This window comes from Lampris incognitus, chromosome 19 (assembly GCF_029633865.1).
Source record: "Lampris incognitus isolate fLamInc1 chromosome 19, fLamInc1.hap2, whole genome shotgun sequence".
NCBI lineage: Eukaryota > Metazoa > Chordata > Actinopteri > Lampriformes > Lampridae > Lampris > Lampris incognitus.
The window spans coordinates 2,079,973-2,107,059 of record NC_079229.1 but is presented as its reverse complement, the minus strand read 5'-3'; the positions used below and the strand labels follow the sequence as shown (position 1 = coordinate 2,107,059).

General features: G+C 44.1%; 1 protein-coding gene across 1 annotated transcript in view; it reads right to left on the bottom strand.

Annotated features, from left to right (window-relative positions):
* Positions 1-2,746: 2,746 nt before the first annotated feature.
* The window catches only part of LOC130130101 (phospholipid phosphatase-related protein type 5-like), a 71,692-nt gene continuing 47,351 nt past the window's right edge, over positions 2,747-27,087 (bottom strand). The window contains exons 4-6 of the mRNA XM_056299831.1: positions 15,347-15,523; positions 9,663-9,797; positions 2,747-2,776 (exon numbers count right to left, since the gene is read on the bottom strand). Coding sequence (XP_056155806.1) covers positions 2,747-2,776; positions 9,663-9,797; positions 15,347-15,523 — 342 coding nt within the window. The remainder of the gene's footprint in view (positions 2,777-9,662; positions 9,798-15,346; positions 15,524-27,087) is intronic.

The window sequence follows — 27,087 nt, the reverse complement described above, 5'->3', positions numbered from 1 at the left end:
CCGAAAGTAGTAGTAGTAGTGGTAGTAGTAATAGTAGTAGTAGTAGCAGTAGTAGTAGCAGTAGTAGTAGTGGTAGTGGTAGTTGCATTATGTCCACACCCATGATCAGTTTCATATACAAATTGCCATGACTGTTAACTTGAGTTACAATGGCCATGTGTACTATTCAGAGGTTTGGCAAATAGTTACAAATATAGAGCAACATAGTGTAACGCTGTCAAGTGCCAGGAGGGTTGCTGTGACTTGTACATTGGGAAAACCAAACAGACTCTGGAGAAGAGGATGGCACAACACAGGAGGGCTAACACGTCAGGCCAGGACTCCACAGTCTACACCATCTACAGGCCAGTGGCCACTTTTTCAGGGATGAGGATGTGCACATCCTTGGTAGGGAGGAACGCTGGTTTGAACAGGAAGTCAAAGAGTCCATCTACGTGAAGAGGGAACAACCATCCCTGAACCGAGGGGGGCCTAAGAGTACATCTGTCACCATCTTACAATGCTGTGATTGCAACTATTCCTAAATTTTCTGTGAATAGTACACATGACCACTGTAACTCAAGTTAATGGTCGCCGTAATTTGCATATGAAACTGGTTGTTGGTTTGGGTCGTTATGCCACTGTATTGTTTATAAGGGTGGGATCCTGCAGTCACTGTGTTGTTTATAAGGGTGGGGTACCTGCAGTCACTGTATTGTTTATAAGGGTGGGATCCTGCAGTCACTGTATTGTTTATAAGGGTGGGGGTACCTGCAGTCACTGTGTTGTTTATAAGGGTGGGGTACCTGCAGTCACTGTATTGTTTATAAGGGTGGGGTACCTGCAGTCACTGTATTGTTTATAAGGGTGGGGACACCTGCAGTCACTGTATTGTTTATAAGGGTGGGGACACCTGCAGTCACTGTATTCTTTATAAGGGTGGGGTACCTGCAGTCACTGTATTGTTTATAAGGGTGGGGACACCTGCAGTCACTGTATTCTTTACAAGGGTGGGGTACCTGCAGTCACTGTATTCTTTATAAGGGTGGGGACACCTGCAGTCACTGTGTTGTTTATAAGGGTGGGGACACCTGCAGTCACTGTATTGTTTATAAGGGTGGGGACACCTGCAGTCAGGTGAGACTGAAGAGGTCACTGAGATGATGATGAAACGTTTCTTTCAATAAACTTGGTGTCCAGATGAACTGGTTCAACTTCCTGTGCTTTCCTCAGGTGTTTCTACTCGCAGCATGTTTCTGATCTTCAGAACCAGTCTTTGAGATTGGAGACATTGGTCATGAATAAATACTATGTTTTTCTCTGAGTTGAGAGGAAGAGTAGGGATTGAGGTGAGAAGACTTTTTCTTGTTTGAACTAGACTGTCAATTTTCTTCAAACGAACAACACTGGAGCACAGTTTAACCCGATTTCCCACAGCCAAGTAGAGGAAAGAACAACAGACACGAGACAACAAAGCTAACTACATCTGAGCAGTAAAAATAATCACAACAAGAAATCTCAGTTTTGGCCCGTGAGTCAGATCAGGCATTGTTTTGAATGTCTTGAACATAAATGATAAAGCTAGAAGATAGAAGATATTGTTCTTTAACTACACATATCAGAGGCTTTTGTGCTCTTAACTTCAATGCCTGCATCCTCTTTCCTTTTGTTTCTTCAGCTTTAAGTCAGACAGCAGGAAGAAGAAGAAGAAGAAGAAGAAGAAGAAGAAGAAGAAGAAGAAGAAGAAGAAGCGGAGGCGGCGGTAACGATTGTCTGGTGCGGCTTGTTACTCACACAGTGGGAGGGAGAGCCGTCTCATTTGCTGGCTAAACCTGACTAGGTATGAACAATCACACACACACAAACACACACACACACACACACACACACACACACACACACACACACACACACACACACACTAAACCTCCACATGACCCGTAGTGGGGAGTAATGGACAGTACAATATTCCACATGAGTAAACATAGACGTGTTTTAACGAGACTGTCCTCCATCAAAAAACGACCCCGTTGGTCGTTTGTTCAAGCAGTGTAGGAAACGCTCCTGTGGGTCATATGAGAGGACAAACGGCCTATGTGGTCGTATGGGTTGGAGGGCTTGTTGGTTTTAACGTGCAGCTTGGCCAGCAGGTGTCAGGTGTTCAGTCATCTGGTGTCATTCTCTGCTATCCACACGATGATCTCTTAAGGAGATGAAAACGAACTGAAAGAAGGAACATCACTAATCTTCCAAACATGGAAATAAACACTTAACATGGCGTGTTGTCATTTTTCCCCCTGTTAATCTGTCACTTTGAATAAATTCAACAAATTTCCATCACAGCCATTGTGCTGACCGCCCCTTCAGCATCTAAGCCCACTTCATATCTCATCCGAGCCAAGGGTTGAAACTGCTGGTTCTCACCAGGGCTTCTAGCTCACCTGAAAGGTTCCCCGCTTTGCACAACGGGTCAGCTCAGGACTTGGAATTGAATTTCATTTGGAAGGCAAGAGTACAAAAAAAGACAACGTTCAGAGCAAGTGCATAGATGGAATAAGCAGAAACGACCCGTCCCACCGACTCCTCCACTTTGTTTCTTGCACACAAGAGCTGCAACATGACACAGAGGCCTGAAGGGACAACATACAGTAATACACAGCAGACCATACGGATACACAGGACAGGTTTAGCGCTGGACTCTGGCTAGTGCGACTGGACGGTGAAGAGTGTAGATGTCCAATGGGTTTGCCACACAGCTGACTCCACGTCATGTGACCTCAGCGAAGGTGATGTGATTCTGCAAGAAAGATGGAAAAACAAGGGTGAAGTGAGACAAGGGGTGGGACATGAAGGACGGCCGACTGGGACATACTTTATTTGGATCAGCCCCTCCAAATAAGCTAAAGGTGTGTCAGCTTTTTTGAAAAATTTCCACATTAAAAATGAGTATTAATGTCAGCGGTACATCCCCAATGGATAACTACGTGACCTGCTGTCTTTTTGCATTAAGCTGATTTTGATCCTTCTTACATCCATTTATGAGGGGAGTCTCCAAATAGCAGACCTACCTATGACACTTTTTTTTGGGGGGGGGGATTTTCTCCCCAATTGTACTTTTGCCAATTACCCCACTCTTCTGAGCCGTCCCGGTCGCTGCTCCATCCCCTCTGCCGATCCAGGGAGGGCTGCAGACTACCACATGCCTCCTCCGATACATGTGGAGTCACCAGCCGCTTCTTTTCACCTGACAGTGAGGAGTTTCACCAGGGGGATGTAGCACGTGGGAGGATCACGCTATTCCCCCTAGTTCCCCCCCCCGAACAGGTGCCCCGACCAACCAGAGGAGGTGCTAGTGCAGCGACCAGGACACATACCCACATCCGGCTTCCCACCCGCAGACACGGCCAATTGTGTCTGTGGGGACACCTGCCTGACCAAGCCGGAGGTGACATGGGGATTCGAACTGGCGATCCCCGCGTTGGCAGGCAACGGAGTAGACTGCTACGTCACCCAGACGCACAAGGCACTTTTTTTGTTTTGTTGACAAAATTAAACAAACTCCAAACTCATGTATAAAGGAAGACCTGTGCAAGCTTCAGTCTTCAGCTCTGTGGAAAGTGGAGGATGATCATGTTTACCCAGCATGCACAGATAGGCAAAAACATGTCAGCTCTGGACCTATCTGTGAAATGCTGCGCCATGCCAACCTGGGTCAGTATTGTTTTAAAGAAGTCAATGCATAATTTGTGGGTTAAGACATGCTTTATACAAACAAGGGGACAGACAATGAACTTTCTTCAACACACACTCAGTGCACTCTTAATTTTCTCTCTCAGTTATTCTTCCGAACCGGACATGATAACTTTCACAAGAAGCTTAGAAAGCATCATTAGACCCAGGCTGGACTAACTGCCCTGAGCAACCTTGAATGCCTTTATATCTGCAGATGAGAAGCGTCGTGGGGTGTGTTTCTGTGTGTACGGAGGGGTGTGGTTTCTTCATCGAGCACCCTACGTACAGTATGTTTAGCAGTGAAGCACAACAGAGGAAGAAACAGGGTTATTAACAGAAGGAAAGCCAAGAGGTGGGGTACACCAATCCTCTGGTACTCCGTTCTTATTTTATCTCTGCCTTGTCAAGTGGTTGAACATACCATGCTACGATGAATGCAAGTGACAATGTACTGTAGCACTGCCTGGAGGCGGAGGGGGTGGTGGGATGGGGGTTGCGTGTTTGGTGGTAGCTGGAAGTGACCATGCAGAGACTAATCGGGGTGAGTCGGGGTAAGGAAGGAGCAGTCGGCAGGACAGGCAGGGTAAGCTACGCTGGAGCTCCACTAAGCTACCTTCACCAGTACCTTGATAATCAGCTTCCACTGCCATATAGCCCCTGTCAGCTCCCCACATCTGAAATCAAACCACACCTGGTTAGATATTCACCAATACCTCTACTGACAGAAGTCAGTGCATCTGAGAACGACACCCAGCATTCAGTGTAAGAGATGAAGCCTCAGCTGTACCTCAACAAATCAGCTCCGCTAATTCTCACATTGTTCAGACCTGGGCTGACTCCATCCATCCATCCTTTATCAAAACTGCTTATCCTGCTCTCAGGGTCGCGGGGATGCTGGAGCCTATCCCAGCAGTCATTGGGCGGCAAGCGGGAGACACCCTGGACAGGCCGCCAGACCATCACGGGGCCGACATACACACATTCATCCCTAAGGACAATTTAGTACAGCCGATTCACCTGACCTACATGTCTTTGGACTGTGGTAGGAAACCGGAGCACCCGGAGGAAACCCACGCAGACACAGGGAGAACATGCAAACTCCACACAGAGAACAACCCAGGACGAACCCAAAGGTTGGACTATCCTAGGACTCGAACCCGGCATCTTCTTGCTGTGAAGCGACCGCACTAACCACTGCGCCACCATCTGGGCTGAATCCTACTTTGAAAATGATTCAAAAGTAAATCGACAAACCCAGTTGTATTGTCTGTGTAACCTCATAGGAACAAAATACTATGTGCTCAGACTCATGTTTTTACTCTCAAATTGAGTATTCCTCACTATGGTAGAAAAATGTGCATAAAATCTATATTGTTCAAAGAACAAATGAAATTACTAATGGTTACAGTTTTCAACTGTTGTCCTATTTTTTTTTGATGGTCTTTAAAAACAGGTACGTTTCTCTATTATTTCTACAACATTTGCAATACTGTATTAGAGACAAGCACGCAGTGGTCAATGCTCTCTTCTCTTTATGACAAACCTAATGCAAATAAAACTTGTGAGGTTTTTGTAAGAATTACTAATTGAATAAGACTAGGTCAAAACCTGGTATATGGCTGGACTGTGTATGGTCAATGTTCAAAATTGTGGCATTTGCAAATGAACGAATTGATACAGATATTCTTCAGCAACTCACAGGTGCAAATTGGCCAATTCTATTCAGATGTAATTAAGCTGTACTGATAGATGGCGAACCTTAAGCGAAGGAGCAGCAGCTGTACTCCAAGCTCCCTTGGGGTGTCCGAGCTCCTCACCCTATCTCTAAGGCTGAGCCCAGACACCCTATGGAGGAAAGTCATTTCAGCCGCTTGTATGCACGATCTCACCCTTTCAGTCACTACCCAAAGCTCATGACCATAGATGAGGGTTGGAATGAAGATTGACTGGTAAATTGAGAGCTTTGCCTCCCGGCTCGGCTCCTACTTCACCACAACGGTCCTGTACAACGTCAGCATTACTGCTGATGCTGCACGAATCTGCCTGTCAATCTGTCCATCCTACCCTCACTCGTGAACAAGACACCGAGATACCTAACTCCTTCACTCAAGGCAACAACTCATCCCCAACCCGGAAGGAGCAATCCACCATTTTCCGGTAGAGAACCATGGCCTCAGACTTGGAGGTGCTGATTCTCATCCCGGCCATTTTACACTCAGCTGCAGACCGCCCCAGTGCGCATTGGAGGTCGCGTTCTGATGAAGCCAACAAAACCACATCATCTGTGAAGAGCAGAGATGCAATTCCGAGGTTGCCAAAATGGACACACTCCTCACCTTGGCTGCTCCTTGAGATCCTGTCCATTAATATCACAAACAGAATCGGAGACAAGGGACAACCTTGGTGGAGGCCGACACCCACCGAAAAGGTGTTTGACTTGGTGTGGAGAATGTGGACACAGCTCTCACTTTGGTTATACAAGGACTGGATGGCTTATAGCAACTGCCCCTGTACCCCATACTCCTGCAGTACCCCCCACAGAGTGCCCCGGGGTACAAGGTCGTAAACCTTCTCCAAGTCCACAAAAACATGTAGACTGGCTGGTCAAACTCCCATGTTTCCCTCAGCCCTTCCGCAAGGGTAAAGACTCGGTGTGTTGTTCTACAGCCAGGGCGGAATCTGTATTGTTCATCCTGGAACCGAGGTTCGGCAATTGGTTGAGCTTCCTTTCCAGCACCCTACAGTAGACTTTCCCAGGGAGGCTGAGCAATGTGACACCCTGATAATTGGAGCACACCCTCCGATCCCTTTTTTTTAAATATGGGAACCACCACCACAGTCTGCCACTCCACAGATACTGTCCTTGACCTCCAAGCGACACTGAAGAGGCATGACAACTAAGACAGCCCAACAATGTCCAGAGCCTTCAGCATCTCAGGGCAAATCTCATCCACACTCAGTGCCTTGCCACCGAGTAGCTTCTTAACTACCTCAGAAACCTCTCCCTGAGATATGGGTGGGGCTTCCCCCGAGTCTTCAGACTCTACCTCCTCCACTGAGGACATGTTAGGCAGGTTCAGGAGCCCCTCAACGTGTTCTTTCCACCGGCTGAACACAGCCTGAGTCAAGCCCTTCTTCCCCTTCCTGAGTCCTTCCTTCCTGAGCAAGACATAATCTCTTGTTCAAACTCTCAAAGTATGTTTTCCTTCTTATTGTTTTGGGTTTTTTTAAAGCCCACAAATAAACCATTCAGTCTTCCAAATCAGTAAAACAATCTGAGATTAAACTGTTTATCTTTTTCATCCATTTAACTTTGAGGAATATCATGACAGAGCGAGTAACTAGATTTTGACGTGGGTGCGTGAACTTTAAAGTCCCCCTGTAGTCATGTTTTAAGACATATGTTTTTGTGCAAAATGAGTTCAATTATCTTTTTAAAATCCTGAAAATCACATCTACTCCTTCTCCCTCATTAAAAAATACAGACTCTATGAATATTCAAATTAGCCCCATCCTCAGTTCACATCTCCCCACCCCTCTGCTGCTGGCCTGCAGTGCATAAACCTCACTGCCACCTGCTCACCAAACACACGAACATCAAACACAATAACTTCTGCTGGTTCCTGTTGTGCTTGCTCCCGCACGCTACACAAGTGGCAAGATAGGAGAAATTCAGCCATACATGTTCGAACTGGAAGCTGATTCTGAGTAAGAACAGCAAATTGGGCAGGGTCACTCTGGCTTGTTAGCATCGGTGAGGAGGAGGTGAGTTGGCATGATGGTGAAGCCTTCATCCTCCCCACTGAGTCGTCGGTTCGCCCTCTTGGGTCAGCATGGCAAGCGGAGCCTCACCACCACTGCCACAACAGATGGAGGCAAGAATCAGAATATGCTTTGCCAAAAAAATGAGATTCATTTTTCTAGCTTAAAAGGACTCTTTTCTACTTGCGTGTTGTGCACCGTGACTTGCTCAGCTTCCAGGCATTTCTAGGCTGCTCTATTTATAGATGTGGCAATTTCCCACCACGCCTGTTATCCGAGGTGAGATTTCTGCTCTTTGCCAGACAATTCAGCACAGAAGCTCAACAAACTGCAAGCAGAGAATTGAATTGTTTGACAGGAACCGTGTTTAAGGTTAACTGCTAAATGTAAGACTCGCCAGCGCTGGTAAACACCAGACAACAGAGACAGGCAAAGTTGCAAGAGCATAAAATAAGAGGTTTGTTGAGAAGAGAAAGGAAGGTATGAAAAGCACTTCAACCACACGTGCCAAAATCTCTAGATGCTGGTAAAACTGGGTGAAAATAGCTCATCCTCTTTGGGTTTGAGCATGTTTGGCTCCGGTGGCTTGAGGCACACCACATTGTTAATCAGTGTGTCAGTGAGAGAGACAGAGAGAAAGGAGATGGAAGAAAAAAAACAGTGAGAGAAAGCAAGAGATGGACAGAACAGATAGAGGAAGAAAGGGAGAGTGTGGTAGAAGTGGGTCCAGAGATTTGGCAGACGTGAGGCTTTCACACCAGTGCATACGTTTATTGCCTTGTGTTTCGCAGGTGCTGGAAGCGGCCCAGGCCCCGGAGCCAGCGACAGAAGGCCAGAATGCGCTCTTTAATGGACCAGCGTTCTTCATCCTCATCATCCGTCTCCTAGCAACAGCATTGTTTGTGTGTGTGTGTGTGTGTGTGTGTGTGTGTGTGTGTGTGTGTGTGTGTGTGGTAGTGTATGAGTAATTGTGTGTGTGTGTGTGTGTGTGTGTGTGTGTGTGTGTGTGTGTGGTGTACAGATGTAAACAACGTTTAAGGTTAAGCGTAAAGCCCCTCTGACTCAACCCACCAGTGACATGGTATACAGCTGGCTGCTTCATGTGATGTGATGTGCTGTCAAGTGATGTGATGTGTCGTGATGTGATGTGATGTGCTGCAATGTGATGACATGTGATGTCACGTGCCGTGATGTGATGTGTCGTGATGTGATGTGGTGTGATGTGATGTGGTGTGATGTGATGACATGTGATGTGATGTGGTGTGATGTGCTGCGATGTGATGACATGTGATGTAATGTGATTGATGTGATGACATGTGATGTGATGACACGTGATGTGATGTGATGTGCCGCGATGAGATGTGATGTGATGTGCTGCGATGACGTGATGTGATGTGATGACATGATGTGATTGATGTGATGTGGTGAACTTTGATTATACAGTACTTGCACCAACTTAAACAGACAAAACACAAAATTTACCTCACCTCACCTAGGTCATCTGTCAGGACGCCCCAAACAAAATTTAACCAATCATAGAAATGGATATTAAGAGAATATATATTTCATGTAGTGTTTTTTAATTTTATACACTGTATAGTGATTTATATATGCAGTTAAAATGGTGTCTGAATTCTACTTGACAAATGAGAATGAAAGATGATTTTAAATAAGACAATAGCCTCAATTATATATGATTATATCACCGTCTGACTACCGCAAGACTCAGCAATTAATTAATTAATTTGATGCAATTTTTTTTCAAATATGGAAATTGGAGTAAAACTTGCAATACTATGTAATATCAGTGGCTATTAGTGTAAAAATCTTGGGTTACAAAAAAACATGTTCAATAACTTTGTTCTATATGATTTACACCAAAGTATTATGTGCTATAGTCTTAGACTCGTATTCAAAATGCCGTAAAAATGCACAAGTATTCAAAATGTTCCATCTAAGGCATTACAATAGGAATCATAGAATGCACATGTTGAAGGGGAAAAGGTACAAAACGTAATCAAACAGGAGGGGTGGGATGGCCCAGGCACCAGCCTGCACTGGTAAACATGTACAACCAGCATCCCATATTCTATAAAGCAAGAAGAAAGACCCTCACATCTTGTTCAAACACGTGATAAACTAGCAACAATGCACGGCATCTGACGCATCTGACACTTTGGCCGTCCCACCTGTGAAGCGATGTATTTCTCCAGGGGGCTTTCCACCCGGCCCATGTTCATAATGGCCGCGCTGGGCAGTGGCTCTGCAGGGCTCTCCTCGCTCAGCAGCAACCTGCCTCTGAAGCTGTGCACCACACACACCACCTAGCAGAGAGACGGCAGGAGACACAGGCTTGAGGGGGACGGGAGGGACGGTGCACACACAAGCAGGCAGCAGTACGAGCAGATGACAACTCTTCATCACATATGAACCACACATGATGGACAAACTGACAGACTAAACACATAGCAGTGTGTTCTGATACAAACTGAATGTGTTTGCGTGTCATCCTCGTTCTTGTCAAGTGAAGCCCTGCATCTGCTCGACCCCAAAAGGTGTTCTTCTCTGCTACCGCATTTCCTCTTTGTTGCTGTAAATTGCTAGGCTTCCTTCCACCGTGTAATTCCTGAGGGCGTACACCTTTACGTTACATACGGTGATCTGGTGTGGTAGCCATGTTGAAGGCCCAGCACAACGCCAGGTTGGTGCAGATATATTAGTCACTCTTAGAGAGATCATTGGTCCACATAAAGAAAGAAACCCCCCAAAGTGTGGAGCGTTATAATGTGTTCTTTCCTACCATTAGCTCTGTGATAATGAGAGCTATTCATCTGAAGGATGCTTACTAATGGGTTGGCCTTGCAGGGTGGGGTGGAGGTACACAGCACAGACTAGAATAAAGTATACGGAGAAGAGGAGGAAAGCGAATGAGGGGACGTAACACAGAGGAAGTGAGGAAAGTGGAGAGGGTGGCAAGTGGAGCAGAGGGCAAGAGATAAGAAGAGAAGGAGGGGGAGGGAAAGCTCGGAGAAAGAAGAGCAGTGGAGATGAAAAAAAATGAAGAGGGGAGGGGAGACAAGAGAAGGGAAGAGGAGTACAAGCAAGGAGGGGAGAGGAGAGCGGAATCGTGATGATAGTTGAGGAAAAGGGTGAAAAAGAGTGAAGAAGAGCAAAGATAAACAAAGTGAAGGGGTAGAGAAGAAAAGAAAAGAACAGAGCTGTGTACCTCCACCCACCCTGCAAATCCCACCCATTAATAAGCATCTCTCAGATAAATAGCTCTCATTATGACAGAGCTAATAATAGGAAATCACAGTTAGCGGCCAACAGGAGAGAATCCAGACAACAGGCATTTATAATGGTAATATTATATAATATTAGTTGTCATATGACATCTACAAATATCATACATGATCACTACAGTGCCAAAATATGTATTCATGCATGTAATCTCATCTATAAGTGTCAACATGTATATCTACAGGCCTTGCATGCGTGGGCTGCTTTTTTTATGGAAGCTGTAAGGTAGTGACTTCTTAGTAAACATCCAACAGAGTCAGCTGAAGAGTGCCCTAGATTCTCTGCTGGGTCCAATCAACCATCTCATTTCATAAGGGCTGCAAAGCAAAAAGCAGTGGGAGAAGTCATCATTCTAAACAATAAAACCTACCATACTGTGTTAATTTTAAAAGGTACCGACTCTGAACTTATTTTATTCAAAAACCAGCTTCTACACCAACTCAATGTCTACTTTGATGACAGTGGATGTTTGCTTCAAAAGGGGACACCCTCGAGGAGGCGGCCATTGTATTATTTTGACATTTTTTTTTCAGTTATTCAATTAAATAAATGGTAGAGATTCCAGTTTGGCATCTTAACACAACCTCAATGCTCACTCAAACATTCATACACTGCTTAAAAACCTAATAAAATTCAGGGGTGATAGTCCCTCCAATACATGTGAAATCAGTGTAGCTTTGTGATGCAAGAATGTCCTGAATTCATGCTGCAATATAAAAGTCTACTTTACATCTCACCTGCGTATTTATTACTTAAGAAAAGTACTGAGATAATACACAACTCCTGTCAGCTGATTTTCAGATAGTTGCTCAAGAAGAGCTGTTATAGACGCTGGGACACCAGATAGGCACTTTCTCTGGTGGGAAACAAGAGTGGTTTCTTTTTGTCTTTCTGTTTTTCTCCATCATTAATGACATTCTAGCACTCTGACTGTGTTCAGCATTAATGGATTTCTCTGCAAAGAGGATGAACAAGGCTTGTTTTACGCTATATGCTTTATCACAAAACCATTCTCTCCTAGCCCCGCAGACACGGCAAAGACTGCACGCCATCTCTCAGTCTAGGAAAAGAGGGAAAAGGAGAAGGAAAAAAGAAATGTAGAGATCAGAGGCAACATTATTCTTACCGTTTTGGGTAACTCTACTTCCTCTATAGCCGACTTGAGTTGTGGTGTCCCTCAAGGCCCAGTTATTGCCTCCCTTCTGTTTTCTATATACATGCTGCCCCTTGGCCAGGTCATTCAAAATAACGATGTGTTTTACCATTTTTATGCTGACGACAATCAGTTATACATGCGACTAAAACCCACAGATCCTAGCGCCCTAGCAAATCTCACAACTTGCCTCTCTAAAATTAGATCCTGGATGTCCAAAAATGTTCTTGAATTTATTGATGATAAGTCTGAGGTCATTCTGTTCGGTCCCCCAAATTCCATCATCCCTTTTGGTACTAATCTTGGTAGTCTGTCAGGTAGTCTTAAGGAGGCTGCCAGGAATCTTGGGGTAATATCCGATGCTAACCCTGGTTTTGCTAATCAAATCAAATATGTCGTTCAGTCATGCTTTCTCCAGCTCAAGGTAATCTCCAAAACTAGGTCATTTTTATCAATTGCCAATCAAAAAAAAAAGTACATTACTTTTATCTATTCTTGGCTTGACTATTGGCAACACACTTTAATCAGGTATCAGCAAGTGCTGCCTCCACCCTCTGCAGTTAGTACAAAATGCCGCTGCTCAGGTCATTACCAGGACTCCTGTGCTTGTCGCACTACACAGGCTCCCTGTTATATTTCAAATTGATTTAAATAAATTGCATTGCTCACTTTCAAGGCCGTGAACAGTCTTGTTCCTACATACATTTCTGACCTGGTATACACCCTCTCGATCTTTAGGATTTACAGATCGAGCCCTGCTGGTTATTCCCAGGTCTCAGTTTGTCACAAAGGGTGACTGGGCTTTTGCTGTTAGAGCCCCCACACTATGGAACTCTCTTCCTGTTGAACTAAGACAAGCCAAGTATCTACCTTCTTTCAAATCTTGTCTTAAAAACTTTTCTTTTTAGGAAAGCTTTTAAAAAGGTTTGATGTTTGTTTTTACTTATTCATACTGTATATATTTTCACTCTTACTTATTAGGTCTTATTCTTATTTTTGCCTTGTCTGGTTTTATTCCTCTGTAAAGCACTTTGTAACATTGTTTTAGAAAAGTGCTATATAGTACATATGTTGCATAACCACCACATACTGAAACATAAGAACTTCACAGTAATTATTTACATTGTACACCCAAAGTCATCCCATTCAAGATATTGTCCATTCTATAACCCAGACCCACTCTTGAGTTGATGCAAATCCTTCCCGCAGTGTAACATCTAGCTCTTCCAGATATGCCCACAACATTCAAGTATTTCCTAGCAGCATCCAACACCAGCTTGATTCTTTCCGACGTCTCCTTTATTTCAGCAGCACAGTTTATAAGCATGGCATTGAATGTCAAAAATCTTTTCTCTCCATGCAGATATTCTGGTCAGCTCCATTTCTTTGTTGCTCTGTTTTATTTTGCACTTCCCCCATCTCGTCATTTCTCTCCATTCTCTTAGCAGCTTCAGTGTACAACAATCCCATTATCGCTCTCATCTTATTCACTTTCTTTTCCTTAATTCTTTTTGAACACTGTGCTGAACCCTTATCATGATTTTGCTTGCAGTTCAGGCACTTTGCTTGCTCCTTCTCAACTTTACACTCCTCCACATTGCATTGTCCTTCTCACATCTTCCATCTCTTCTGACTCCCTTACAAACTGCAGCAACTTCTCCATATTCTTGCCAACAAAAACATCTGACAGGAGCTCTCTAATATGGCCTAACCCTGTAAGACATACTCATGGTACGCTCTTCCCCACAATTCCCCTTCAAAAATCAAACACACAGAATGACTGTCCTTCTTGTGCATCCAGGTGGCGTGGTGGTCTATTCGGTTATCTACCAACACGGGGATCCCGATTCGAATCCCCGTGTTACCTCGGGTTTGGTCAGGCGTTCCTACAGACACAATTGGCTGTGTCTGCGGATGGGAACCCAGATGTGGGTATGTGTCCTGGTCACTGCACTAGCGCCTCCTCTGGTTGGTCGGGGCGCCTGTTCGGCGGGGAGGGGGAACTGGGGGAATAGCGGGATCCTCCCGCGCGCTATGTCCTCCTGGCGAAACTCCTCACTGTCAGGTGAAAAGAAGCAGCTGGCGACTCCACATGTATCAGAGGAGGCATGTGGTAGTCTGCAGCCCTCCCCGGATCAGCAGAAAGAATTACTGGCCTCCTTCTTCTCTTCTTGGAATCCAGTAGTTATTTTTCTTGCCTCACACACACCTGCAACATCCCGAAATGACTCAGCTTCTACTGACAGTGGCACACCACTTATCACTCCCTTCATCCTTACTTTTGACCCGAGCGGGAAGCAAGTCACACAGCAATAATCTTTAAATACATCAATCTTAACGGCTCTATCTCTCTGACACCTTGATATACAGTCAATTATAACCATTTCGCTTTTAGTTATCCTGATCGGTCGTAAGTTTTCCCCCTACACACTTTCTGACCGCACATTCCTTGAAAACCACATCTTCTCTTGTCACAGCAATCATCCTAACGAAACACGTTTCCTCTGTCCTCAATGACTGACTAGAATCACTTGAGCAATTTGATGTATTCTTTTTATTTTCTAACCCTCTCGTGCCCTCATTTCCATTTCAATTTCGCTCTCCGACTCCACCATTTCCACCATTGTCCTTGACTGACTGAAAGAGTAACTGAGTGAGGAAGTTTCACCATTGGTCAGCCTTGCGTCACCACTTTCTGTATCTGTCATTTCAAATTAAAAGCCCTCTAGCATTTCATACCTGGTCCAGCTTTAAACTAGGATTTGACCTAGTCTTGTTTTCAGTGTGGTTCACCTGACACCGGCTGCGTCATCACAGAAAACTCTAGTGTGATTGGCACACAGTGGCTTGTGAAAGAGTTTTTGAATGATTAGCAGTGGGGAAAAATATTACAGTTGGTTCTAATCTTTACTCACACATTGTGCTCGTTAATTATTTGCCCTGGTTTGCACATATCTATTTTTAGGGGCAAATGCAAATGAAGTACTCACACTGGTAAATAGTCAGCACCATTGTTAAAATGAGATCCTTGGATTAGAGCTAACGCATGTGATCTAAACTACATCAAGTTGCACTGCCACACTGTTATTAGATTATCTGTTATTAGATTATCTGTCTGACAGAAGAATTGCCACAGCAGCATCACATTTCAATCTTTTTTTACTGCAGGTTGTTATTTCCAACAGGTGCTTGCTTGACTCTGTACCAGTATTCATCATGTCCTGCCAAAAAAAATCATCAGTGGTATACTGAGACTGGAGTGTCTCCAACCATGGTAAAGATGACAGTTAGCATTATGCAACCAGACCCCATGGTCCAGATGGATAAAATAACAATCTATTAATGGAGAAATGTTAGATTACAACTTCAACATGGATACATATATCTACAATTATTTACCCATATTGGAGTAAGTCTCACCAAAAAAGTAGCGATGGCAGTCCCAATGATAAAGCCAGCAATGACATCAGACCAGTGGTTGCGATACTCCGCCACACGGTTCAGACCCGTCAGGAAGGCCAAGCACATCAGGCCAAGGGAGAGCACCGGTTTAGCTAAGCGAGTCCCCTTGGCCTTCACCGTGCATGTCACATACATCTGGAAGGCAACGCACATGGTTAGTTAATGCACTATCACAACAAAAAATAATGTCTAATGTACAAATGACGTTATTTATTTACTCAATTCTCTATAGACGCCACTCTGTCCAGTTCAGGGTTGCAGAGGCTGAAGCCAATCCCCACAGGCATTTGGTGCAAATCCACAAACTGACACATTTTCACTCACATTCACACTAAATGTAATTTGGTGTTCATGATTCATGTAACATGCATGGCTTTGGACTTGGGGAGAAACTGGAGCACCTGTTGGTGACCTTGGCGAACAACCACGGAAGAGTAGACTTGCTAGCCCTTGGCTAACGGGTCGGACCCTTTAGTCGACTGGTTAACACTGTCGCCCGTGGTGTGGGAGATCCGGGTTCGCATCCTGGCTGTGGCGGTTCCCGGGCTGCCCCCCAAATTCGCTACAGTGGTCTACACAACCTTGATAGGTGTCATGTCCTCAGTGCACCAAGTGAAGAATATTACCATCAATGATATTCACACAAGTTGTCACAGCTTATTTTTAAGATGATGAAGAAAAATATCTCGCATATTGAACGAACAGGAGATCCACAGGACTGTACAACCTCAAATCATTATGCCAATGCAAACTGTTCTGCAGCGTTCAGCACTGCAGAACAGAACATCTGCCTTCACATAACGGCAGATGAAGTGGAATTCTACTTCTGATGAAAAGTAATAGGTAGTATACCAGGGACTGTTAAAAAAGGCAACATAACGAGTAAGGTCTTCATCTATTGGAATGACAATGTCGTGGCAGTAGTGGAATTAATTACCAGGAGACAGCTGGAAAGGAAGCACACATGCAAATACATTTCTAAGAGAAAAAAAAGAAGAGAAGCTGAACATTTTCAATGACCAGTTTATTTTCCCTCATGCACCTGTGTTATTCAGGGATATATAGTATATGGCAAGACAGCTGTGACTGATCTGTAATTAAAGCTGATTCACTTGGCTCTGTGGGTCTTTCCTAAAAGAGGATTCGAACGTCTCACAAAAAACCTGGACGTGGTGGTCAGCACAAGTGAGGAACCACACATGGAAGAACTGCTGTACTGTAAAGGTTACCAGGTGCCACCCTTTACCCTTTTCTTTCTTTTTAAATCACTGGATGTACAAGAGAGATGGAGGATGAGCCCTGCAAAACAGAATGGGGGCGGGGGGGGGTGTAAATCATACATGGAGGAAGGGACAGATGGAAAGCAACAGATAACGTGGTACTTTGAAGGAAAGACAGATGGAGAGAAGGAAGCTGAAAAGGAGGGAGGGAAGGGTGTAGAAAGAAGGGATGAAGAGGAGAGACAGAGGGAGACATGCAGGGTGGAGGGCGACAAATACATTTATCTGAGACCACTAAAAAGGGAGGATGAACTAGGAAACGAGATGAGGGAGGAAGAAAGGAGACTACTGTAAGGAGGTGAGAAGCCCACAGCTGGCTTTCACTCTCTACTAATGCTGAGAGTCAAGCACAGAGAAGGAGCCCAGGGCGTCGTCCTCCCTCTCCCTCTCTCTCGGCCATCTGGGACACAGAGAGGAGAAGAGGCTGAGATTAACTTTGCCAACCCAAAGTCTGCTTTAAATAGCGGACTATCATGGCAGGACTTGATCCGGTTTCTCTTGTCTTCTGCACAGTGGGAAAAGGAAAGCTTATCCTACTGGCACACAAAAAGCTCAGTTGGCTGAAATAGTTCATGTATCTTGGTCCTATTGCATCTCAGGGCTTACAGTGGAATCAGTACTGATAATTTGTATTTGGACCTACTGACAACAGGTGTAAAGATATTTAATCTAAATGACCATGAACCACAGAACCAAACGGCCTTGTGAGTGGTCCACTAGCGACCACCCCTCAACCAGAAACAAATCCTATATACCCACCTGCATTTAGAGAGAGAACAACTAAAAAAGAAACAGACAGACTCGTTTTTGTCCCCAAGACAAATATTCAGTCTGTCTGCTGCCAGCTGGGTGGTGCCTTGCTAACATCAGTAACCTGCTGATGTTAGCATGATGCTAACATCGGTAACTTGCTCCTTTATGCGGAATGAATTATAAGTTGCAGAAATGTGCATGTGAAGCATGGCATCATACGAGTCCGCATGGTGTCAGCAGGTTAACTTATCACGTATCTCCACATGATCTTGTCTTATCACCTAGCTACACCTGTACCTCCTCTTACACACGACAATATGTGCATACTAACATACAGCTAGAATAGAGTATTCATGAGACTGTTTTTTTTCTTAATACAATGAACAATAAAAGGCCCCAGCTGAGTTAAATGTTGGATTTTTGTTCAACATCAGAATCAGAAACACTATATGTCATTTCATTTCATGCACTTGTACATGAAATGAAACGAAACACCGTTTCCCCAACCCACAGCAGCGCAACACAAAGACGAAAACTCATCTAAAAACTACAAAAACACATGTCGAAACTAACATATATATCTAAACTAATAAATAAATAAATAAATAAATAAATAAATAACAAACCACTGTTCAGGAGAACGAACGCCAGCCAGCATGACTGTCAGAGCTGCCGGTCTGCATGGGCTAGCAGTTAGCTTAGCCTGCCCCGCTTCCACGTCCTGTCAGACCACCCTCAGCGTCACCTCTTTGGGCGCAGCTCCAGGCAGGGCCATGGTCCTTGGGCCCAAAGGACGCGGCAGACCAAAATGCAGCTTCCCCTGCTCTAGACCTAGCACGAGGGATGGTTACAAGATCACTGCCATTGGACCTGAGAGTTCTTGCTGGTTTGTAAGGAATTAGCATGTGTTTTATATAGTCTGGTGCAACGCCACTTAGCGTTTCTTATACAATTAACTCAATTTTAAAATCTATTCTAGTTTTGATGGGGAGCCAATGCAGAGATGTAAGAACAGGTGTAATGTGCTCATACTTTTTTAGTTCTGGTGAGAACACGTGCTGCCGCATTTTGAATTAACTGTAGGTGGCGCACAACTGATTTTGGGAGGCCGGTGAATGGTCCATTGCAGTAGTCTAGTCTACTTGTTATAAAAGCATGGATTAATTTCTCAGTTTGATATTGATAGAAAGCCCCTTAGTTTTGAAAGGTTTTTAAGATGGTAGAAGGCTGATCTTGTGAGATGATTGATGTGGCTCTTAAAATTTAGATCACTGTCTATGATTACACCAAGATTTCTAGCTTCACTTTTGCACTCCAGAGACAGAGAGCTGAGATGAGCTGCTATTCTCTGTCTCTGAGTCTTTGCACCAAAAATAAGTATTTCTGTTTTGTCTTTGTTCAGCTGTAAAAAGTTCTCTAGCATCCATAGATTAATATCATCAATACACTGAAATAGGGAACGTATGGGATCTAGGTCAACAGGAGATAGGGATATGTACAGTTGTGAATCATCTGCATAATTATGGTAACTTTATTTTGTGTTTCTGTATAACGTGCAAGTGGAAGCATATAGAGATTTAATAGTAGTGGTCCAAGAATCGAACCTTGGGGTACCCCACACATTAGACCCACTTTGTCCGAGGAAAAGTCTCCGATAAACACAAAGAACTGCCTGTCCTGAAGGTATGTTCTAAACCAGTTGAGAACCAGGCCAGAAAGGCCGACCCATTTTTCTAATCTCTCTAGCAAAATATCATGATCAACAGTGTCGAAAGCAGTACTGAGATCCAGGAGCACAAGAACAGACAATTTATTAGAATCTGTGTTCATATGCAGATCGTTCACAACTTTGATACATGCTGTTTCTGTGCTATGTATGGTGAGATCGAAAACCTGATTGATAAATGGCTAGAAGGTTGTTAGGTATTAAATAGTTATTAACTTGAGAATAAACTGTTTGTTCAAGGATTTTGCTGAGGAATGGTAAGTTGGAGATGGGCCTGTAATTAGCAATAACTGTCGCATCAAGATTACTCTTCTTCAGAAGTGGTTTAACGACAGCTGTCTTAAGTGCTGCAGGAAATATACCTGCCTGAAGAGAGTAGTTAATAATTTCTAAAACATCATGTGCGAAGCAATTAATTTTTTTTTTTTACAATTTGTTAGGGAGAGGATCCAAGCAGCAGGTGGACGACCTGAGCTGCCTAACAATATTGTCTAGACTTTTAAGGTCTAGAGTGTCAAAGTGAGACATGGTGCCAGTGATATTTCTGGAGAACTGGAGGGTAGGTTCATTACTGGATCTTCTTGTGGCACTAATGTTCTCTCTAATGGCAACAACAACAACAACAGCAACAACAGCAACAACAACAACAGCCTCCTAGGGACCAACTGTGTTTTCCATGCAAGTGAACAACATCCACCAAGACTGGATAACAAAGCTTTCCGTTGCACCCTTTTGGATCTTTTTTCACTTTTCCTGTCTTTAATTCTTCCTGTTTTTCTTTTTCATTTATAAGTTGTAAGTTAAAAGTGATGTTATGAGTTATGTTATAAGTTTATAAGTTGTAAATTGTAATTTCAGTGGATGTGTAAATATAAAGCTATTGTGTTATCTGGTTTTAGTTAATTAACCCCACCTTTTAGAAAGGCTCTTGGTAGCTGGTGGGTTGTGTGACATCTATTGTGTTGCACAAATGTACACACACACACACACACACACACAGAGGACTAGCATGTCCAGCTGGCTTCTGACCACCACAGTTTACCTGTGATCACACCCAAAAGCACTGTTTCACACAGGTTGATAATAATGACAATACTGTTAATTTGTACAAGATCACTGTTTTTTGCTTTTTTTTTGTTCACAGATGATACCTGCTGGGGTCAGGACACCCAGTCAAGGGACTGTCCCACCTAAACACCCTGTCTGAAGGGTTGAAATGAAAAGAAATGGAACCAAACAGGGATGCTGTCATCCCACAGTCTCACAGTAAACACCAGCATTGCCAAAGGGCACAGCCCACAAACCAGTAAACCATCAACCTGCCTGCTGGCTACTGAACCTGCTGGCTACTGATCCCTCATGACTCATGATGCTGCTCTGCCTGGCTTTCACTGGTCTCCTGCTGCAAGAGCTCTCTGTGTGTGTGTGTGTGTGTGTGTGTGTGTGTGTGTGTGTGTGTGTGTGTGTGTGTGTGAGTGTGTGTGTGTGTGTGTGTGTGTGTGTGTGTGTGTGTGTGTGTGTGTGTGTGTGTGTGTGTGAGTGTGTGTGTGTGTGTGTGTGTGTGTGTGTGTGTGTGTGTGTGTGTGTGTGTGTGTGTGTGTGTGTGTGTGTGTCTGTACGAACACGTGTGCGAGCCCAGCTGCCTCTGCGTTTGCATGTCTCCCCGTCCAGGTCAAGGTGGTTTCGGCAGATCCTCCGAGGCTCGTGTAAACAGTTGGAAAATTACCAATTTCACAGTCAGATGCACCTGGTATCGAGCCGCCCCCCCCCCATAAGATACAAAACAATGCACAAATAAATACGTTGTAAATTCAATATTTTAGATGCATTATTTCCCGATAAGTTCTCTTACTTCTCCCCGTGTCAGCGTGAGTCACGGGCATCTTAAGAGCCCAGGGGAGCGTTTCACAGATGGGTGACCATGTGAAGCCATTGCTGCAGTTTAATGTCAGACATTAGCAGCCACTGGCAGCATCACCACCAGACACCCGTCAGCTGAATGGGAAGTCTGACACTGTGAATTCACCCTGGACAGACCAGCTTAAGAGAAGCGTCCTCTGTCAGACACGTCTAATCTCCTCCACCGCCGCTGTTATCTGGCGCTTTACTGTGGAGGGCAGAGTCGCAGCTGTACAAATACCCCTCCTACACTAATTAAAAGGGGCATTTTAAAGTAACAATTTACTTATATAGGACTTGTTTCCTCTAATAAACATATACTCCAGAAGTAACAGAGTCATTTATACCTTCTGCAACTTAAATCTTTCTCTTAGCTGTTCAAATGATTTAAGGATGCCATCCTTATGAAGTTGGTGTAGAGTACTGAGTCCATGTTCTGACCTGCATCTGTATAGGAGGGTACAAAATCCTTTATAAATCTGATACTAATTAGTGCAGAAATTACTTTAAGCAATCCAAATGACAGTTTTATTTTCCTCCAAATTTTTAGTGTAACTCTAGTCCATTCACCCATTTGAGTTTCTTTTAAGGGGACATCTAGGAAAGGCAAGGTCTGTAGGGGCTTCACTCACAAGCTTTTTTCTATGTTAAGCCAACGAGTACATGTAAGATCCTGAATCCATATTGTTAAAGATTTTAACTGTGCAGCCCCAAAATAACATCTTAGATTCGGGAGGTTGGGCCCTCTGTGCGGTTTTGATAGCTGTAATGTTTTTAGTCTAATTCTTGGTCGTTTTCCTTGCCATATAAATTTTGAAATGAGCCTGTCTAATTTATCAAATATAGATTTAAGAATATCAATAGGTATCATCTGAAATTGATAGAGAAGCTTAGGTAGCACATTCATGCATATACTCTCAATACGGCCTAACAGAGACAGGGGAAGTGTTGACCACTGGTCCAAATCCTTACTGATATTATGAATTATGCGTTTGTAATTTGCATCATATAACTTTCCTAGCAATGGGGGAATTTGAATACCGAGATATTTAATGCCATCTTTGGGCCATTTAAACCCACTCTGGAGTTTGACCGCTTGAGGAATTCTACCACTTATATCCATTGCCATTGTTTTGTCCACATTTATTTTATAACCCGAGAAGTACCCATATGTTGAAATAAGATCCTTTAAGTGTGGGATTGTTGTTGTAGGTCCGGGTATATATAAAAGCACATCATCTGTGTATAAGGATAATTTGTGTTCTTCATTTATTGTCAGTCTCTTTATGTTATTGTCATCTCTGATAAGCTGTGCTAGTGGTTCAATACTAATATCGAACAATAGGGGTGATAGAGAGCAGCCCTGTCTGCAGCCATGTTCTAGGGCAAATCGGTTTGATAGAGCCCCATTTACGTTAACAGCAGCTTGTGGATTAGAATATAGTGTTTGTATCCACTTTATGAAATTAGGGCCAAATTGGAATCGTTTCAGTGTTTGAAGCAAGTATTACCAGGATACTTGATTGAATGCCTTCTGGGCATCAAGGGATAATATCATTGCTTCCTCCTCCTTGACTTTCGGGTGAGTCATTAAATTTAATAGTCTTCTGCTATTGTCCCCATAATGTCTTCCTGTGATAAACCCGGTCTGATCAGGAAGAATAATTTCTGTGATAATTTTATTGACGTGTCTTGATAGAATAGCTGTTAGTGTACACAGGTCTCCATTCAGTAGTGAAATAGGCCTATATGATTGGCATTTGGTGGGGTCCTTGCCTTCCTTATGTATTACAACTATTGTCACCTCCCTCCAGGAGAGGGCCATGGATCCAGATTGTAGTGCATGGTGGTAAGCTTTTAATACTAAAGGTGATACTGTCTCTTTAAACATTTTATAAAATTCATTAATATACCCATCTGGTGCGGGGCTTTTATTGTTTTTCAGTGTAGAGATTACCTGTTGTATTTCCCATTCCTTAATTGACTCATCCAACTCTTTTGCCATGGTCTCAGGTAGCTCTTTTATTTTGATGTCTTTCAAAAACTGCCAACTCTTTATCATCCATACAAGTGTCTGTGTTTTTGTACAGGGATTTATAAAATTCTGCAAAGGACTCTGAAATCTCATCTAGTTTTGTAAGTGTTGAGCTTTTAGGCTTTAATTTCTGTACTACATTGGATGATTGCTGTTTTTTAAGTCTTAATGCTAAAAATCTGCTTGCCCTGTTACCATTTTCACAATATATTTGATTGGTGAACCTTAAGTTGCCCTCAGTCTTTTCGGTGATAAGGCTATTTAGATCTCTTCGTGCTTGTTTGAGCGCATCAAGTAGATTGGAGGATGGTGTTCTTTTATGTTGTTGCTCGAGCTGTCTTATTTTGTCTTCTAATTCATGTTGTTTTGCTTCCCTTCTCTTTTTTTTCACACTTGTAAATGAGATAATGTGACCTCTAATATAAGCCTTAGCACAGTCCCATAGAATGGGAGGTGATATTTTGGGCGAGATATTTGTATCTAAATAGTTGTTTAGTTCAGTTGTTACAAATGAGATAAATTCCTTATCATTTAAAAGTGATGCATTTAATCGCCATTGTTTAGTTGTTGGCCTGTGACCTATGTTCCATGAGCGTGCTAGAGGTGCATGATCAGGTAGAGTAATTGGTAGACTCTCCACGTCTTCTATCCTGTGGAGTCCTGCTTTGGGTGTGAAAAAAATCATCAATTCTAAAATAGGATGAATATCTATGTGAGTAGAAAGTGAAATCTCTACCTTTAGGGAATTTACATCTCCAAACGTCCACCAGACCTGACTCTGTCGATAAGTGTCTAAGAATTTTACTCATTCTAGAATTGAGAGATTTTGAGGTAGGTTGTCTATCCATAAGCTGAGACATAACACAGTTGCAATCCCCTCCTAGCAGTAGGATACCAGAGCTGTTCTGTAGGATTGTGGTCAAGATTGTACTAATGAAGCCAGGCTCATCCTCATTTGGAGCATAAATGTTCATAAAAGAGACTTGTATTCCATCAACAGATCCATTTACTAGAATAAGTCTCCCTTCAGCATCTTTGTGGACTTTAGTTTGTGTAAAATGAACCTGTCTATGTATCAAACTAGATACGCCTCTGTTTCTACCTGATGGGTGTGATGAGTAAAATACTTTGTCCGTCCAAGATTTTTTTAGTTTTTCATGTTCTATTTCCGACAAGTGGGTCTCTTGCAAAAATGCTATCTGAGTGTTGGCCCTTTTTAACTGATTAAGGATTTTCTTCCTCTTTATAGGACTATGAAGACCTTTCACATTGTAACGTATGACTTTAAGGGATCCCATGACTTAAAGTTAGAATTAGGTAGAGTATTAGTTTTGCCCTTGCATAATGTGATGGGAAGGGAAGGCCAGTGTGGAGGAGAGAGTTGGAAGTGGGACATAGTATCGATGTGTGTGATTGTATGAGGGCAGGTCAGTGTTACCCCTTTTAACCACTTATTTATTGCATTTTAATCGTTTTTTTAACAGCTGAATGAACTCAATAACCATGAATTTATTACAAAAACATCTCTGAGACAGTTACACTTACCGTGTAGCACGCTAACATACTCCTGTGTCTTTTAATTTGTGTAGGGGCTGGAGAGTATATGTCAGGACTGACTGGATGATTTTGATTCTTTTAATTTTGACTTGTCAGAATAAACGGAGATTGCCTCCAAAGATGTCCTGGTCTGGGCCAGTTCTTCAAACACAATGCACGCAGGACGCCACCGGTTGCACAGAGCCTGTGGCAGCAGAAGCTACATGGACCTTACTACAGGTATCAACACTGAGTACATCTCCTGCACACTTCCTGTTGGAGAGCAGCTAATGTGCATTCAGTTTCTTTAGCATGACTATCACAAGAAACCTAGAATAATGTAAATTATAGTTTTTGTTTAACTTACTAATGCCTATGGTGCAACTGTTTGAGGGGTAGTTTGGTTTCCAGGGTTTGTATTGTGTCCACCTGAAAGTCAAACAAACATGTCTGTGCGTGCAGATTGAAGGCGAGTTGAATGGCTAGTTTAGCCTAGCTGAGCAAAATTGCTGGATGTCTACAAGGTTTTTCCTGCATAGAGGAATTTTGGTGCCCCCCAAAGAGGATTTAGCCAGCGGCAAAGAAAATCACCAGCGCCAAAACGATAAGAATTGAGAATAAAAATAGCAATTCAAATCCTCTCTGAAAGTGTTTAATAGCGTGTTTCAAGTTCAGCCCGTTCAGCTCCTCTTTCTTGCAGTTTCTGTGGTTTGGACCAATAGTAATTGAGGTAACAGACAGGTTATCAATATCTTAAACATTGTGGCTTCATATCTATGGGTCCATTTCATGTCATGTCGGAGATTTCCCGCGATTGCGAAGAGCGAGCTCAGAGTGACAGCGGCTCGTGAGCTCAGAGTGACAGCGAAGCTTGTTATTTTCAATGTATTGATTTGAGTATATGTATAGCTACATATGTTATTGGGGATTGCCAGTCACTGACTGTGTAGTAGAGTTACGATAGAACAAAACCACCCCCACCAGACGCTCATCGTCTCAACAGGCGCGCATTAATTAAATTCAGCTTGTTTTCAATTTATAAATATCTTGAGTAACGTTAGGCTATAAAATATGCATACATGTATACCCATCCCGTTCTTAATCATAAGAATTAGCGTATTATTGTATTGTCTGTATTGTTGTTGTGGAGAAAAGAGAAGGGGTTGTTGAAAAACTGTTGAGAGGAGGGAGAAAAAAACGTTTTATGGTAAACTGCTGTAAAAGACTGACTAGTTGGTATTTGGGCGGCCCTCACTGCCCCTGTCCAGACCACAGATGTTGAGGGGTAGTTCTCTGCCCTCAAGCTGGTAAATAAACACAACACGTGTAACCTGCCATGTACAGTATATGCCCCACCCCAAAATGTTAAAGGATTGATAATATGACTTGTTTATCACAATCACTGCATTCTCCATTCAATTTTCAACAGGTGAAAACACCGTTGAGGGGCCGGCTCAAGGACGACCCCCGTGATGTGTGCTGCAGGGTGGCGACTGACGGATTACATCGACTACCAGGACCTTGTCAGATCCTTTTAGCTCGTCAATAAAAAGAGGAGGGTGAAATGCTCTGAAGCAGGCTGTGACCTCTGCAATTGACTGCCAACCTGACCCCTCTCCCTAGACCCCACTCCCCTCTCCCTCAACCCCACTCCCCTCTCCCTCAAACCCACTTCCCTCCCCCTCAACCCCACTCCCCTCTCCCTCAAGCCCACACCCCTCTCCCTCAAGCCCACACCCCTCTCCCTCAAGCCCACCCCCCTGTCCCTCAACCCCACTCCCCTCTCCCTCAACCCCACTCCCCTCTCCCTCAAACCCACTTCCCTCCCCCTCAACCCCACTCCCCTCTCCCTCAACCCCACTCCCCTGTCCCTCAACCCTACTCCCTTCTCCCTCAACCCCACTCCCCTCTCCCTCAACCCCACTCCCCTCTCCCTCAACCCCACTCCCCTCTCCCTCAAGCCCACACCCCTGTCCCTCAACCCCACTCCCCTCTCCCTCAACCCCACTCCCCTCTCCCTCAAGCCCACACCCCTGTCCCTCAACCCCACTCCCTCAACCCTACTCCCCTCTCCCTCAACCCCTCGCCTCACCCTCACTCCGTCAACCCCCTCTCCCTCAAGCCCACTCCCCTCTCCCTCAAGCCCACACCCCTCTCCCTCAACCCCACTCCCCTCTCCCTCAACCCCTCGCCTCACCCTCACTCCGTCAACCCCCTCTCCCTCAAGCCCACTCCCCTCTCCCTCAAGCCCACACCCCTCTCCCTCAACCCCACTTCCCTCTCCCTCAACCCCACTCCCCTCTCCCTCAAGCCCACACTCCCGTCCCTCAACCCCACTCCCCTCTCCCTCAAGCCCACACCCCCGTCCCTCAACCCCACTCCCCTCTCCCTCAACCCTACTCCCCTCTCCCTCAACCCCTCGCCTCACCCTCACTCCGTCAACCCCCTCTCCCTCAAGCCCACTCCCCTC